General features: G+C 46.1%; 1 protein-coding gene across 1 annotated transcript in view; it reads left to right on the top strand.

Moving 5' to 3' along the window:
* Window positions 1-16,853, top strand: part of LOC145352298 (regulator of G-protein signaling 6-like) — a 444,005-nt gene that overhangs the window by 386,879 nt on the left and 40,273 nt on the right. Inside the window, exon 4 of the mRNA XM_080202050.1 lies at window positions 14,918-14,968. Within this exon, the coding sequence (XP_080058176.1) occupies window positions 14,918-14,968 (51 nt within the window). The remainder of the gene's footprint in view (window positions 1-14,917; window positions 14,969-16,853) is intronic.

The following is a 16,853-nucleotide window of genomic DNA, read 5'->3' as shown; positions in this document are numbered from 1 at the left end:
GAAGTCTTTGCTTGAATGAAGTAAACCATACATAGACTCAACAGAGATAAATACCGATATTTTTAATGGAATAATAAAGATCTGCAGTCATCATTGAGGACATTAGTGTACCAGCTTGGCACCCCTTGGGAGATAGCGAGACATTTCAGGCTTCGAAAGAAGCAGAAGGTGTTATTGATCAAGAGAAATCAGCTACAGGGAAATGCAGCACAGCAATTCCCTACAGTGCAGGAGGAGGCCACTCAATACTGCATCAACCACAATCTCACCCAAGCCCTACTCCCGTAAACCCTCATATTTACCCTGTGAATCCCCTGACACCAATGTTAATTTACCATGGCCAATCAACCTAACCCGCACACCTTTGGAGTGTGGGAGGAAACTGGAGCACGTGGAGGAAACCCACGCAGACACAGGGAGAATGTGCAAACTCCACACAGACAGTGACCCAAGCCAGGAATCGAACCTGGGTTCCTGGCACTGTGAGGCAGCAGTGCTAACCACTGTGCCACCGTGCCATGCCTTGGGGCAGAGCTCCAGTTCTTACAAGCTTGCTGCAGGGCTGCTTGATGATTCTGCCTGAGAGAGAACTCCCCCCAGCTGTCTGAGTTTGCACGTTCTCCCCGTGTCTGCGTGGGTTTCCTCTGAGTGCTCCGGTTTCCCCTCACACTCCAAGGATGTGTGGGTGAGGCTGGTTGGCCGTGCTAAATTTATCCTAGTGTCAGAGGATCAGCAGGGTAAACATGAAGGGTTACAGGAATAGGGCTTGAATGGGATTGTGGTAGGTGCAGCTTCGATGGGCCGAATGGTCTCCTTCTGCACTGATGCTATGATTCTAGTTCTCAACATGTTGGTAATGATGTGTAAATGATCAGGAGCGAGCAGCTTACTCCAAATCTAACATGCGGCAAAGCGTCGGAGGGAGACTGAGCCAATAGCAACCGGTCCCTGGAGGGTTTGGGAAGGGTGGCGGAAAGGTTAATTAGTGAACAGACAGGATTTTAGCCTTTGCACCGCTCTCCCTTCAATCAAAGGAACAGAGCACGTCACTGAGGTGAAATCGGTTAATCGATGCCACTGAATCGCATGAAAGTGATCGTGTGCATTAGGAATAACATTTTCAAAAACAGCAGAGTGCATCAGAGGAGTACATAAGAACATAAGAACATAAGAAATAGGAGCAGGAGTAGGCCATCTAGCCCTTCGAGCCTGCCCCGCCATTCAATAAGATCATGGCTGATCTGTCGTGGCTCAGTTCCACTTTCCCGCCCTCTCCCCATAACCCTTAATCCCCTCTCTTATCAAGAACCCATCAACCCACTTCTTAAAAATATTTAGCGAGGCAGCCTCCACCACTTCAACGGGCAGAGAATTCCAGAGATTCACCACCCTTTGAGTGAAGAAGTTCCTCCTCAACTCCGTTCTAAACCGCCTCCCCTTTATCTTGAGGCTGTGCCCCCTAGTCCTACTGTCTTTTTTGAGCGGGAAGAGTCTCTCCACCTCTATCCTATCCATCCCATTCATCATCTTATATGTCTCAATGAGATCTCCTCTCATTCTTCTAAACTCTAACGAGTACAAGCCCAGTTTATTCAGCCTCTCCTCATAGCTCAATCCCCTCAACTCCGGTATCAGCCTAGTAAACCTCCTCTGCACTCCCTCCAGGGCTAAAATATCCTTGCGCAGGTGCGGCGCCCAAAACTGCACACAGTACTCCAGCTGCGGCCTCACCAATGCCCTATACAGCTGCAGCAAGACCTCCCTACTTTTATATTCAATCCCCCTCGCTATGAAGTACGGTTAACATGGAGCCTCACTGCAGACCAAGGGTAACAACCACAACCCGGAATAAATATTAAAGCCGCTGAAGGAGGTGCAGCTTTGCAGGACCCCCTTGGTAAAGTAGAGGGCATGAATTCTCAGGGCGCGATTTTCTATCTCCCCCCACCCCCAACTTGGCAGTGAATGGGGAGAACCTATCAGTGAAGGGGATATCTTGTGTGATATTGAAGAGTGGGAGAGAGCCCTCAGCACCTTTGCGCCATCAGGGTGGGGGGTTACCCTGATGTTTGTGGGTGATGGGGGGGGTGGTGGTGATCCACTGTGCCCATGGTGGGGTGGGAGGTTCAACTTCAGCACTGATCGAGGCGCCCTTCGAAGATGGCACCCTGATCTCCGTGGAGACAGCCTTGCTGACTCTATCAGGCCCCGCCCCACCAGCGTAAACCACATCCCTGATTTATTTTTGTCTGAGTGGCTGAAGATCTGAAATCTGAGCTGGGCATCTGGCGAGAAACACGGCAATTTTCCCTCCGACACTCTGACAAACCAGGAGAAAGCTCCAGCCATCCAGTTGAGTCTGCTATCGTATTCAGACACCAGCATTGTCCTGTTAAATCTTTGCATCTACTCGAGAATTAGACAAATAAATATGTCTTGGGATATGACCACTTGCAAATCCAGCAATGTTCAGGGTAAAAGGGATAAGCAATGAGTTCTGATCTGTTGGACAACAGATCTGCTCCAACATTGTCCAAAGCTGAAAACAGGTTTACCTTCACTGTGAGTATCACCCACTGAACTGAACCCCAATTGCTAATGTCACATCATTATAGCCATTGTGGTAGAGGGATCTGTTAATGGAGTGAAAATTATGGTCTTTGTTTGAGCTGATCTATGAGGGCCCAGAAAAGGGCCAATGAAGCTGTGGAAGCTCACTCCAGTGGCTAGCGAATGGTTCCGTAAAAAGCCCGCAGAGGCACAAAGTTCCTCTACCAAAATCCCTTCATTCACAAGTCGGACAGCAGCATACAGAGTGCTATCAGTTAGCAGTCTACAGTCCCAGAGGAACTGACACGCCTGGTTAAGTACAAAGCAAGAGGCTCCCTGATTGGCCTTTATTCATATTCTAACAGGCCCACCTCAATTGCCTGATTAAAGTTGTTACAGGTTGCTCGAGAAATGTTTCTTTCTTTTGGTCGGTTGCCTTCCACACCCTTCTTAGTATTGGAAGGCATCCATTATTTGAATGCAAAGCTGTTTCAACACTACAGGAAAGGGGGAAAAGAGTGTCATCACGTACATACCATGCATTCCACTGCTCTTGTGCAAGATGACCAGAGCTGATGGCTCAGTATTCATGGACATTCATAGACTCATACGGTGCTGAAGAGACCCTTCAGCCCATCGAGCCTGCGCCTGCACATGAGAAAAACCTGAACCCCCACCTAATCCCATTTGCCAGCACTTGGCCCATGGCCCTGAACGTTATAGTGTGCCAAGTGCTCGTCCAGATGCTTTTTAAACAATGTGAGGCCTCTACCGCCCTCCCAGGCAGCGCATTCCAGACCATCGCCATTCTCTGGGTATAAGAGGTTTTTATCCACATCTGGGGGTACGGTAGCACAGTGGTTAGCACTGCTGCTTCACAGCTCCAGAGTCCTGGGTTCGCTTCCCAGCTCGGGTCACTGTCTGTGTGGAATTTGCACATTCTCCTCGTGTCTGTGTGGGTTTCCTCCGGGTACTCCGGTTTCCTCCCACAGTCCAAAGATGTGCCGGTTAGGCTGATTGACCATGCTAAGAAATTGCCCCTTAGTGCATAGGAATGTGTAAGTTAGAGGGATTAGTGGGTATAATATGTAGGGATATTGGGGTAGGGCCTGGGTGGGATTGTGTTCAGTGCAGTCTCGATGGGCCGAAGGGCCTCTTTCTACACTGTAGGGTTCTATGATTCCATGATTCATAAACCTCCTGCCTCTCACCTTGAATCACTGTCCCGTCATGACTAACCCTTCAACTAAAGGGAACAGTAGCTTCTTATCCGCTCTGTCCCTGCCCCTCATAATCTTGTACACCTCGATCAGATCGCTCCATAGTCCCCTCTGCTCCAATGAAAACAACCCAAGCCCATCCAACTTCCTTTCATCATAGATTTAGGGTCAGCTTCTCCAACCTCACTTGCATCCGGGATTCTCCTGTCCCGCTGCAGTGAACGGAGAGTTGGCTGAGCATCAGATTCTCCATCCTCGCTGGCAGTGATGGTGGGATGTGAATGGCTGGAGAATTGGGCGGCACGGTAGCACAGTGGTTAGCACCGCTGCTTCACAGCTCCAGGGTCCTGGGTTTGATTCCTGGTTCGGGTCACTGTCTGTGTGGAGTTTGCACATTCCCCTCGTGTCTGCGTGGGTTTCCTCCAGGTGCTCCGGTTTTCTCCCACAGTCCAAAGATGTGTGGGTTCGGTTGATTGCCCTATGGTTAAAAAATTGCCCCTTAGTGTCCTGAGATGCGTCGGTTAGAGGGATTAGTGGGTAAAATATGTAGGGATATGGGGGTATGGCCTGCGTGGGATTGTGTTCAGTGCAGACTCGATGGGCCGATGGGCCTCTTTCTGCACTGTAGGATTCTATGAATTCCATCCTTAGCGTTGTCCTACCTTTCACTCAGTAACTTTGCAAAAGCCAACACAAAAGTTCAGAATTACATTTTGATTTGATTTATTATTGTCACATGTATTGGTATACACTGAAAAGTATTGTTTCTTGCGCACTATACAGACAAAGCACGCCGTTCATCGAGAAGGAAACGAGAGAGTGCCGAACGTAGTGTTACACTCATAGCTAGGGTGTAGAGGAAGATCAACTTAATATAAAGAAGGTCCTGTAGGGTGGCATGGTGACACGGTTAACATTGCTGCTTCACAGCGCCAGGGACCCGGGTTCGATTCCCGGCTTGGGTCACTGTCTGTGTGGAGTTTGCACATTCTCCCCGTGTCCGCATGGGTTTCCTCCGGGTGCTCCGGCTTCCTCCCACACTTCAAAGATGTGTGGGTTAGGTTGATTGTGTATGCTAAATTGATTCTTAGAATCAGGGGGGACTAGCCAAGGTAAATGCATGGTATTATGGGGAAAGTGCCTGAGTGGGACTATGATCGGTGCAGACTCGATGGGCCGAATAACCTCTTCTGCACTGTAGGATTCTTTGATTGTATGAAAAGTCTGATGGCGGCAGGGAAGAAACTGTTTTTGAATTGGTTGGTATGTGACCTCAGACTTTTGTATCATTTTCACATTTACTCTTTGTGTTTATTTATACTTTTCTGTCTTTTTTTCCCCCTTACAGTTGAATCCCTTTCCCTCTTCTTATTCCACTTGCTGTCTCTTTATTATGTTTAACTCTTAACTCATCCTATATCCTCTCTAAACTTTGTTCCTCTCTATATCTTTCTTACTAGGGAACAAAACCTGTATGTACTGCCTGTATGTTATCAAAGACCACGGAATTATTCTTATTACTACAAGTACTCATTATAAGCAGCTGTTTTCACCTTTCCACCAAAATAAACCCCTTGAGTTTATGCACCTCTTGCTTTGAAAGGTGCTGTGCAATTAGTGAGGTATCTTGAAACGTGGTCCAAAATTTATCACATCGTAATATGATTACATTTTGACTAGCACCACCATCGACTGAGAATTTAATCACTTCGCCTTTGTGCCCCAGAGCTGAATATTTACGCCAACTCTACTACTCTTAAAGCAAAAGTGGTTCACAGAATGAATAATTCATCTCCCTGAGGGATGTTTTGCAGGTCATCACTGATTGCATCCAGAGAGTGGTGACAAATGAGGCAGGGACCGTGTGTTTAAATAGTCACATAGAGTAGAGTTATTGGGACTAGCTTAGTGCTTATAAAAAAGGCAGCATGGACAAGTTGGGCCAAAGGGCCTGTTTCCATCCTCTATCCCTCTATGACTCTATGATTCATAGAATCCCTATAGTGCAGAAGGGGCCATTCAGCCCATCGCATCTGTACCGATTCTCTGACAGAGTATTTTCCCCAGGATCTCTCCCCTGCCCTATCCATGTAATCCTACACACACTTATTATGGCTAATCCCATTTAACCTATAACTCTTGGGAGACTAAAGGGCCCTCAGCTCCAGGGATCCGGGTTCAAATCAGGCCTTGGGTAACTCTGTGGAGTTTGCACATTCTCCCCATGTCTGTGTGGGTTTCTTCCAGGTGCTCAGGTTTCCTCCCACACTACAAAGACGTGCGGGTTAGGTTGATTGGCCATGCTAAATTGCCCCTTAGTGTCAGGGGATTTGGACTGTAAATATGTGGAGTTATAGGGATTGGACCTAGGTGGGATTGTTGTCAGTGCGGGCTCAATGGGCTCCTTCTGCACTGTAGATTCTATGATATGGCTAATTCCATCTAAGATATAAATCTTGGGAAACTAAGGGGCTCACACCTCCAAGGATCTGGGTTCAAACCAGGCCTTGGGTGACTGTCCCTGTGGAGTTTGCACATTCTCCCCGTGTCTGCATGAGTTACCTCTGGGCGCACCAGTTTCCTCCCACACTCCGAAGATGTGCGGGTTAGGTGTATTGGCCATGCAAAATTGATCCTAAGTGTCAGGGGGATTAGCAGGGTAAATGCATAGGGTTATGGGGATAGGGCCTGGGTGGGATTGTTGTAGATGCAGGCTCGATGGGCCGAATGGCCTGCTTTGCACTGTAGGGATTCTATGATACCTGATCCATTATTTTTCTCTTCTAACCCTAACCCATGTTTCACTAACTATGGCAGGGTGTGCCCGATGAAGGCATGGCAGCATAACCCTCATATGATTGGCAGGCACAAGTGGGCACTCCCACCATGGCCATGTTATTTGGTGCCTAACGTTCAAATCTTTAATTCATTGCCTCATCTGGAAAATGGCTCCGCTGTTATGGGCGGCACGGTAGCACAGTGGTTAGTACTGCTGCTTTACAGCTCCAGGGACCTGGGTTCGATTCCCGACTCAGGTCACTGCCTGTGTGGAGTTTGCACATTCTCCTCGTGTCTGCGTAGGTTTCCTCCGGGTACTCTGGTGTCCTCCCACAGTCCAAAGATGTGCGGGTTAGGTTGATTGGCCATGCTAAAATTGCCCCTTAATATGCTGAGATGCATAGGTTAGAGGGATTAGTGGGTAAAATGTGTAGTGATATGGGGGTAGGGCCTGGTCGGTGCATACTCAATGGGCCAAATGGCCTCTGCCTGCACTGTAGGGTTTCTATGACTCTAATAAGAATGCAAGGTGATTTTATTGAAACTTATAAGATCCTGAGGGGATTTGATAGGATAGATACCCAGAGGATGCTTTCATTGTGGGAGAGGCTATGAACAGGGGATGCAGTTTAACAATAAGGGACCCAGGCCAGCATTTATTACCCATCCTTAATTGCCCCTGATGCTGATATAATAATATTAGATCACATGACTGAGAGAGTGAGCTCTTGGCTGGGATTCTCCAGCCGTTCATGCCAGTGGGATTTTCTGGTCCCATCTGTACTGCAGGCCAGGATTTCCCTATGGTGATGGTGGTACAATGGGAATTCCAATTGACAGCGAGTGACAGGACTAGAGGAATGATGCATTGTCTCCAGCCACCGCAAATCTCGCCCCCTTGAAGAGAATAGAAACTCTTTCTTTGTGTGAAGGTCCAAATGTGTAAATGCTTGCTGCAAGCAAATACCACAGAAGAATCCCTACAATGAATAAGAAGGCCATTCGGCCCAGCGAGTCTTCAATCCCACGCAGGCCTTATCCCCGTAACCCCATGTATTTACCCTGCTAATCCCAGAAACGATTAATTACTTAGAGTCATAGAATGCCAACAGTGCAGAAGATCATTCAACCCATCAAGTCTGCACCAATTCTCTGACAGAACATGCCACCCAGGTCTTTTCCACTAACTCCATGCACTTAAAGTTTATTTATTAGTCACAAGTAGGCTTACATTAACATTGAAATGAAGTTACCATGAAAATTTCCTAGCCCCTACACTCTGGCACCTGTTCGGGTACGCTGAGGGAGAATTTGGCATGGCCAATGCAACCAGCTTACCCCCCAAACTTACACGTCTTGTGACACCAATTTAGAATGGCCAATCCACTTAACATGTCCATCCTTGGAATGTGGGAGGAAATCAGAGCAGCCAGACAAAAACCCATGCAGACATGGGGAGAACATGCAATCTCCACACAGATAGTCATCCAAGATTGGAATTGAACCTGGGTCCCTGGCACTGTAGGGCGGCAGTGCTAACCACTGTGCCTCCCTTAATCATTGAATAGAATCCCTACAGTACTGAAAGAGGCCATTTGGCCCATCAAGTCTGCACAATCCCACCCAGGTCCTACCCCCACATCCCTACATATTTTACCCAGTAATCCTTCTAAGCTACACATCTCAGGACACTAAGGGGCAATTTTAGCATGGCCTATCAACCTAACCTGCACATCTTTGGACTGTGGGTGGAAACTGGAGCACCCGGAGGAAACCCACGCAGACCCGAGGAGAATGTGCAAACTTCACACAGACAGTGTGGGAATCGAACCCAGGTCCCTGGAGCTGTGAAGCAGCAGTGCTAACCACTGTGCTACTGTGCCGCCCTTAATAGGTCGGGTTAAAGAGATCATAGATGTGAGTAGTGTACTTTTGGAAGACTAGACAGCCACGAAACTGCTTCTAACCCCTGACCACATAACAAAACACTAACCACACAACATCCCCTGAGTTCTGCACTGAAATATCAACCAAGATGATGCTTGAAAGTTCTGGATTGGGAGCCAGAAGCCAGGAGCGTCTGGCTCTGAGGTCCATTTGCTTTCATCTCAGCTGACCTGGAGGTGGGAAAAAGAATAACCAATGTCTTCCTTTTTCACTTGACGGAAGTGGAAGCTTTAATTCCTTGAGAAAGTCTCATCGTTCTTTTTGCAATCCAAGAACGATCGAATTCTCAGGAAACCTCTCAAATTTGGTGCTAAAACGCCTGGATTTCTTTGTGTTGTCATGCCAATTCCAGAAAGATTTAATTATCCCAAAGGCCTACTCAGGTTCTTGAGAAAGTGACCATTTCTCTCTTGCTCTGCATCAAAATTACGCTCCAGCGTATTACTGAGCTTCTTTAATATGTTTTGTCTCCCCAGCTTACCCTTCCCGCTGTTCCCTCATATTAAATGAATTGCTCCCACAAAAAAATTTTTAAAAACCTGCAAATTCTATCGGTCTGAAAAAGACAAAAGTTCCTGGATTGCTGCGGAACCTCTGCAACGACCATCAGGAGAAAGTTGGCCAATGTTTGCCTGAACTCAACTCCGGCTCAGTGCTAATCTCAGAATGTTAAGCCACCCCTTCTCTTTGCTAATGTGACAAAAATTGCCATCCATTGCCAGCATTTTCTGCAATTGATTTCAACAAATTTTGATTTGATTTATTATTGCCACATGTATTGGTGTACAGTGAAAAGCATGTTGCTTGTACACTATGCAAGGCATGCCTTTCATAGGGAAGGAAAGGAGAGACTGCACACTGTAATGTTACAGTCATAGCTAGAGTGTAGAGCAAGATCAATTTAATGTGAGTTAGATCCATTCAAAAGTCTGATGGCAGCAGCAAAGAAGCTGTTTTTGAGTCGGTTGGTGCCTGTCCTCAGAATTTTGTATCCTTTTCCTGATGGAAGAAGGTAGAAGAGAGAATGTCAAGGGTGCATGGGGTCCCTAATTATACTGGCTGCTTTTCTGAGGCAGCGGGAAGTGTAGATAGTCAATAGGAAGGAGGTTGGTTTGAGTGATGTACTGGGCTTTGTTCATGACCTTTTGTAGTTTCTTGTGGTCTTGGATAGAGACCAAGCTGCGATAGAAGCAGAAAGAATGCTTTCTATGGTGTATCTATAAAAGTTGATGAGGGTCATATAGTGGACATACCAAATTTCCTTAGTCTTCTGAGAGAGTAGAGGCGTTGATGGGCTTTCTTAGCTATAATGTCGACATAGAGGGGCTAGTGCAGGTGATCTGGATACCTAAAAACTTGAAGGTCTCAGCTAAATTGCCCTGTCAGCTTCCAGTAAGATAATGTACCCAACCTCCAGGGTATCATTGAAGGTAAAAAAAGATCTCTAATGTTTCCGAATGTACTGAGTGGAAATGATCTTGGACTGAAATAGCACCAAGGGAATACCTTAGATTGAACTAAGGTATTTAAATCTGCCTGCACAAATCTATGATGTAATGTATTATTTATTAGTTATCACTTTGCCTTGTTATTCGAGGCTTGGCAGCTTGTATGTTCCGATCAAAATGCATTTCAATCATTCTATGTAAGATGTTTGATCCACTTGATCTGTCCCCTGCATCAAGGCCCCAGAGATCTCCCTGTTTAATTTTCCACTTGGCAAATATCCATCAGTGAGAGGGGATAGGGAACAGAATTCCTTAGGGAATCAATGAGGCACCTTACTGCTTAAAATATTGGACAGGTGCTGTCTGACAGTTCATGACTTGGGCAAACAAGTCCCCAGAGTGGAGACAATGCAGATAGAATTAATATGTAGAATCCATAGAATCCCCACAGTGCAGAAGGAGGCCATTCGGCCCAGTGGGCCAAATGTTGCTGCCCATCCATTACACAATAGCTGGAGATTCTCTGATCTCGCATGCCCTGCTGCCGCTGCCAGGGAGGATGGAAAGTTTGGTGCCCAGCCACATCACCATTCACAGCAACGGGACTGGAAAATCCCAGCCATGGGCGAGGTTGGAGAATCCCATGCCAACTGTTCCATCGGAAAGAACTCTTTGAATGCAGACAACAAAACTCGCTCCAACTTATAAATCAAAGAAAGTGTCGAATTAAGAAACTTCATTACTCCAAACTTGGGCCCTCGCCCATTCGAAATTCCTCACAATTCCCAACAGATTCTTATTTATAGTGAGTCAGCTGGTCAGCTGACCTTCACATCATTCTGTAATTGGTTCCATGGTTTACTGGGTCAGCTGACTCTTACAGCTTATTACCATTGGTCACATTACATCCAATACAAAGTTGTTACTGGTTCCATTTGAACACCAGCATGCCTGATATTTCATTCTGCTATCAGTCAGGATTTGTGAGATTTGAGATTGTCCAACAAAGGGAGGGAGGCGGGGGGGGTCACATTCATAAGCGATTTTAGAGTAATTCATTAGATAGGTTTATTACATAGCGACAGGTTAATTAAGATACATAAGTTACCTAGACAGGAAAAGCAGATGACCCCGTGATTATACAATTAATGGTGGGGTCCTGAGGAGTGTTGTCAAACAGAGAGACCTAGGGGTGCAGGTGCACAGTTCCTTGAAAGTGTCACAGGTAGAAGAAGGCGTTTGACACATTTACTCTCATTGGTCAGAGCACTGAGTACAGAAGATGGGACATCATGTTGCAACTGCTCAAGACATTGGTAAGGCCACATTTGGAGAACTGCGTACAATTCTGGTCACCCTGCTGTAGGAAGAATGTTATTAAACTGGAAAGAGTACAAGGATGTTACTGGGACTGGAAGGCCTGAATTATGAGGAGAGGCTGGGACTTTTTTCCCTGGAGTGTAGGATTATAAGGGAGACTTTATAGAGGTTTATAAAATCATAGGGGCAAAGATAAGGTGAATAGACAAGGTATTTCCCCAGGGTCGGGGAGACCAAAACTAGAGTGAAAAGGTTTAAACTGAGAGGGGAAAGATTTAAAAGGGCCTTGAGGGGCAGTTTTTAATGCAGAAGGTGTGCGTGTATGGAATGAGCTGCCAGAAGAGGTTGTAGAGGCAGGCACAATTAGAGCATTTAAAAGACATTTGGACAGGTACATGGATGGGAAAGGTTTTGAGGGATATGGGCCAAATGCAGGCAAATGGGACTAGTTCAGTTCAGGGAACCTGATCTGCATGGATAAGTTGGGCCGAAGGACCTGTTTACACGTTGTATGACTATGTGACTCTAGGTGAGAATGGTTTACCATCCTGGAGGGTGAATAGATGGATAAATCTGATTGCTGTGACTGGAGGTGGCAGTCTCTCTTTATTTTACGGTTTTGGGGCGAGTGAGGCTGTAAAATCCCACCCGTTGAGTGAGGCGAACATCAGATGCATGTCTGGGTGAGCAAACTGAAATCGCAGCTCAGTGGACAGCCAGCTGTGATGATCTGAATCCCTGCAGGAGATGAACAACCTTCATAAGAGGAGAAATCAGACTATGGATTGAAACAAAAGGAAACTTGGGTTGAATAAATGGTGAGCTTTCAGGTATGCTGATGCTTGGTGGCACAGTGGTTAACACTGCTGTCTCACAGCGCCAGGAACCCGGGTTCGATTCCCACTTGGGCCACTGTCTGTGCGGAATCCACACGTTCTCCCCGTGTCTGCGTGGGTTTCGTCCGGATGCTCCAGTTTCCTCCAACACTCCAAAGATGTGCAAGTTAAGTGAATTGGCAAGGTTAAATTCTCCCTCAGCATTTCCGAACAGGAGTGTGGCGAGTAGGGAATTTTCACAGTAAGTTCATTGCAGTGTTAATGTAAGCCTACTTGTGACGCTAATAAATAAATTTTAAGTAAGGGAGAAGGAACACAACAGGAATAAATTAAATAAACAATAAGACAACAGCCAAGTCAAAAATCGCCTGCCAAACTGGAATAATTTTGCTTCTTTATTGCTGCTTTCTCCATTCCTGACTGGGAGAAGTCCTAAGTTCTGATTTGTGGATGAATCATTGCTTTCTCTACAAATTGCACATTGTTGTAGACCCGTGCCTAGCATCGCTCTGATCTTTGGATCATCGCCGTACCTACACCGATAAGTTGAAACCCCCAACGAAAGGGCAGCCGGCCGTTTGATTAACTCTCACCCTGCAGGAGGTCTGGCTGAGGACTAGGCCGGAGGAGGCTGATAATATCAGGAAACAGATGGGGGAAAGAATTGAACGTAACCCAAACGATGAAATATGGCATGACTGGAAAGAGAAATTCCATGAAAGAACTAATGAATATCAAGATGGAATAAACTGCAAACCAGATGGCCTATGATTCATGAAGCCATATGAAATTAGAATAAAGTATAATGCTACATGAAAATGAGAAATGCATGTTTTTCTCATATATTATTTAAATGGGGACAATTGTTGACGTCCAATAACCAAGAATTAATGGGGAGTCGCTCCATTTTAATTAGCTTCTCAGAAATGGCAAATAGTTGTTGCCAATTACTTAGAATCATCGGATCCCCACAGTGCAGAAGGAGGTCATTTGGCCCATCAACTCTAAAGTATAGTTTATTTATTAGTCACAAGGCTTACATTAACACTGCAATGAAGTTACTGTGAAATTCTCCAAGTCGCCGCACTCCGACGCCTGTTCGGGTCAATGCACCTAACCAGCACTGTGGGGGACTCTGCGATAGAACATGCCACCCAGACCCTTTGCTGTAGCCCACACTTTTATCCCACTAATCCCCCTAACCTACATATGTAACACTAAAGTGCAATTTAGCATGATCAATCCAGTTACCCGCACATCTCTGGACTGTGGGAGGAAACCAGAGCACCCAGAGGAAACCCATGCAGACACAGGGAGAATGTGCAAACGCCACACAATGACCCAGGGTCAGAATTGAGACAGCAGTGCTAACCACTGTGCTACTGTGCCCCCCTAAAGTTCAAAAGCAGCTAGTTTTCCACCAGTGGTAGGCCTGGGAGTGACCAGCCCTTTGCCATCAGCCCTCCAGGTGTTGGAGGGAGTGAGGAAGGGGCTTGTTAACAGGTATTGTGCCCAGTGGAGAGACCCAACCTCAGAAAAGGGGAGAATAACGATAGGTGGGCTCTGCAAGTGGTGAGATACTGAGTACAAGTACCCTACAGTCAGGGCAAGGGACAAAGATTGCATGGGTCCCAGCACACTGGAGGGTGACATGAACCCCAGGTCACACTACCTGTAACCCCCATGAATTGCCTGGGCTTGTAAAATCTCACTTACTGTCCTGTCTAGAGACAATACACATCTCTTTAACCTATGCTAATGCTATCTCCACTCACATTGTCTGCATCTTTAAGACTTGAATAGCAAGTTAGTTGTAAAGACTCGCATTCTAATCAGTATTCTGTAAACTGTGTGTGACTTTATATGCCTTTCTCTGATCAGAACCTTCCACATACCTAACGAAGGAATACCGTTTCTGAAAGCTTGTGGGATTACTATCAAATAAACTGGTTGGGCTTAAACCTGGTGTTGTGAGACTTCTTACTGTGTTTACCCCAGTCCAACGCCGGCATCTCTACATCATAAAAAATCTGCCTCATACATCTCCTTTAAGCTTGCCTCTCACACCTTAAACCTATACCCCCTAGTAATTGAAACATTCCTGATTCATATTTCTTGAAAAATGTTTTTTAAAAATTCTGTGAAACCTCGAATGTTTCCTATCATCATTTCCTTCACAGCTCAACGTTAAGCCATGGACATTGATTTAAAACAAGATCCTAAACAAGTCTTTTGTGAGTGGTACAGTGGCACAGTGGTTAGCACTACTGCCTCATCGCGCCAGGGACACGGGTTCGATTCCCAGCTTGAGTCTGCACATTCTCCCTGTGTCTGTGTGGGTTTCCTCCGGGAGCTCCGATTTCCTCCCACAATCCGAAGGATGTGCAGGTTAGGTGCACTGGCTGTGCTAAAATCTCTCTCAGTGTACCCGAACAGGAGTGTGGCGACTAGGGGATTTTCACAGTAACTTCATTGCAGTGTTAATGTAAGCCTACTTGTGACATGAATAAATAAACTTTAAAACAGCAATGGTGGATGTGTTTGTAATACAGAAACTGTTCTCTCTCTGTAACACTGCAAGGATACCATTCTCCTGCAGCGAGCATGGGTTTAAGCAGGCAGATGTGTTTGGTTTTGATTTAAATTGTGTCGGTGTTACTTTCTAACTCAGAACTTGGCCTTAGACTCAGACTGAGCATAAGAATAATTTTTACCAATGCTCCCAGATCGTTCACTGTGACAGACTTGTTAAAAATAACCGTTCGGCTGCTTTGGGTTCTGGCCTCAATCATTTCTTTTCATTACATTTCCCTTGCAGGTGCTGACATTGTGCAGTGGCTAATGAAAAGCCTGAACATTGAAGATCAAGGTAAAAGAAGTGTGTGATGGTTATGGGTTTAATTATGGGAAGGCAGAATTCTGCACTAACACCCTACTTCCCCCAGGCCAACTTGCAAACACTTTCACCAAGCACCTCAATGCTGTGACAAGGGGGCGGCACGGTGGCACAGTGGTTAGCACTGCTGCCTCACAGCGCCAGGGACCCGGGTTCAATTCCACCCTTGGGTCACTGTCTGTGTGCAGAGTCTGCACGTTCTCCTCCAGGTGCTCTGGTTTCCTCCCACACTCCAAAGATGTGCGAGTTTGGTGGATTGGCCATGATAAATTGTCCATTTGAGTCAGGGGGATTAGCAGGGGAAATATATGGGGTTACGGGGAGTGGGCCTGGGTGGGATTGTTGTCGGTGCAGGCACGATGGGCCAAATGGCTTCCTTCTGCACAGTAAAAATTCTATGATTCTAAGATTAAACCAATTCAAAAGCTGAGTTCAGACTTGGCGAATCAGAATAGCTAATTCATTCATGGGATGTGTTTATCACTGACTTATTGTCCATCCCTAATTGCCCTGGTGAAGGTGGTGTTGAACCACCATCTTGAGCTGTTGCATTCCCTGATACACCACAGTGCTGTTAGGGAGGGAGTTCCATATTTTGACCCAGTGACAGTGAAGGAACGGCCGATATATTTCCAAGTCGGGAAGTGAGTGGCTTGAAGGGGAACTTGCAGGTAGTGGTGTTCCCAGATATCTGCTGCTTTCTAGATGGTCGTGGTTATTGTTATATATGGTGGGGATAGAGGGGTGGGGGGGTGAACCTTCCTTTAAGGGAATGAGTCATGTAATTCTGGTTGTCTGGTGATCTGCTGGAGACTGTCCTGGGAGGGCAGTAGGAGTTGGAGTGTGGAGAGAATGAGACCTGCAAATAAAACCAATATCTGTCTGTAGAGTCAGTTCTTAGGGATACCCCCAGTAGCGGCACATAGTGCTAGATTTGGAACGTGCTGTCTAAGGAGGCTTCGTGAGTTACTGCAGTGGGTCTTGCAGTTTAATGGATGTTCCTACCTCACTTCCTGTCTCCAACCTCCCACTGCCTAGGTTGTCTCTTTCGATCTGGTACTGCAGAAAGAATTTCCAGTCTCGTAATGCTAGTGTCAGGAGAATTTGTCACTCAGCCAAAACTCCATTCACTGCAGCGGGACTGGAGAATCCCAGCCACGGGAAAGGTCGGAGAGTCCGACCCCAACTGTTACAGTCGAAAGAAAATTTATTTTTTTCCCCTATAAGTGCACCGGCCATACTCCGACTCACCTTTGCATCTCCATTCGAGTGAATCAAGCCACAAATGGTATTCCATTTTGGCCTAACACCTCATAATCCTTTAGCTGCCTGTGTTGTAAGTTTCCGCTAGGATAACCCATAGTCACATAATAGTCACTTTTGCTTTTATCTCTCTCACCCTGCTCAACCTTAGCGGCTCACTGCCTTGGTTCAGTAACCAAGGGATAACAGTTTGGACCCATCATGGTCAGTCTTCAGAGGGAGAAAAAATTAACTGAAAAAAGACAACAGAATTTACTCTTGCTCCCAGCAAGAATTGTTCTGATAACTCTGTATCTCCATGTCCATCTGGTGTATTTCACTCATGAAAGATATCAGTACACATAGCATAGAATGGAACAGCGAGGAGGTGATGGCCTAGTTTGATTTGATTTGATTTGTTATTGTCACATGTATTAACATACAGTGAAAGGTATTGTTTCTTGCATGCTGTACCGTTCATCAAGGAGGAAATGAGAGAGTGCAGAATGTAGTGTTACAGTCATAGCTAGGGTGTAGAGATAAACCAACTTAAAACAAGGTAGCTCCATTCAAAAGTCTGATGGTATTATCTGTTAGACTATTAATCCAGAAACTC

This window comes from Carcharhinus amblyrhynchos, chromosome 14, assembly GCF_965287045.1.
Source record: "Carcharhinus amblyrhynchos chromosome 14, sCarAmb.v2.hapA, whole genome shotgun sequence".
Lineage (NCBI taxonomy): Eukaryota > Metazoa > Chordata > Chondrichthyes > Carcharhiniformes > Carcharhinidae > Carcharhinus > Carcharhinus amblyrhynchos.
This window is presented reverse-complemented; position numbering and strand designations above follow the sequence as displayed.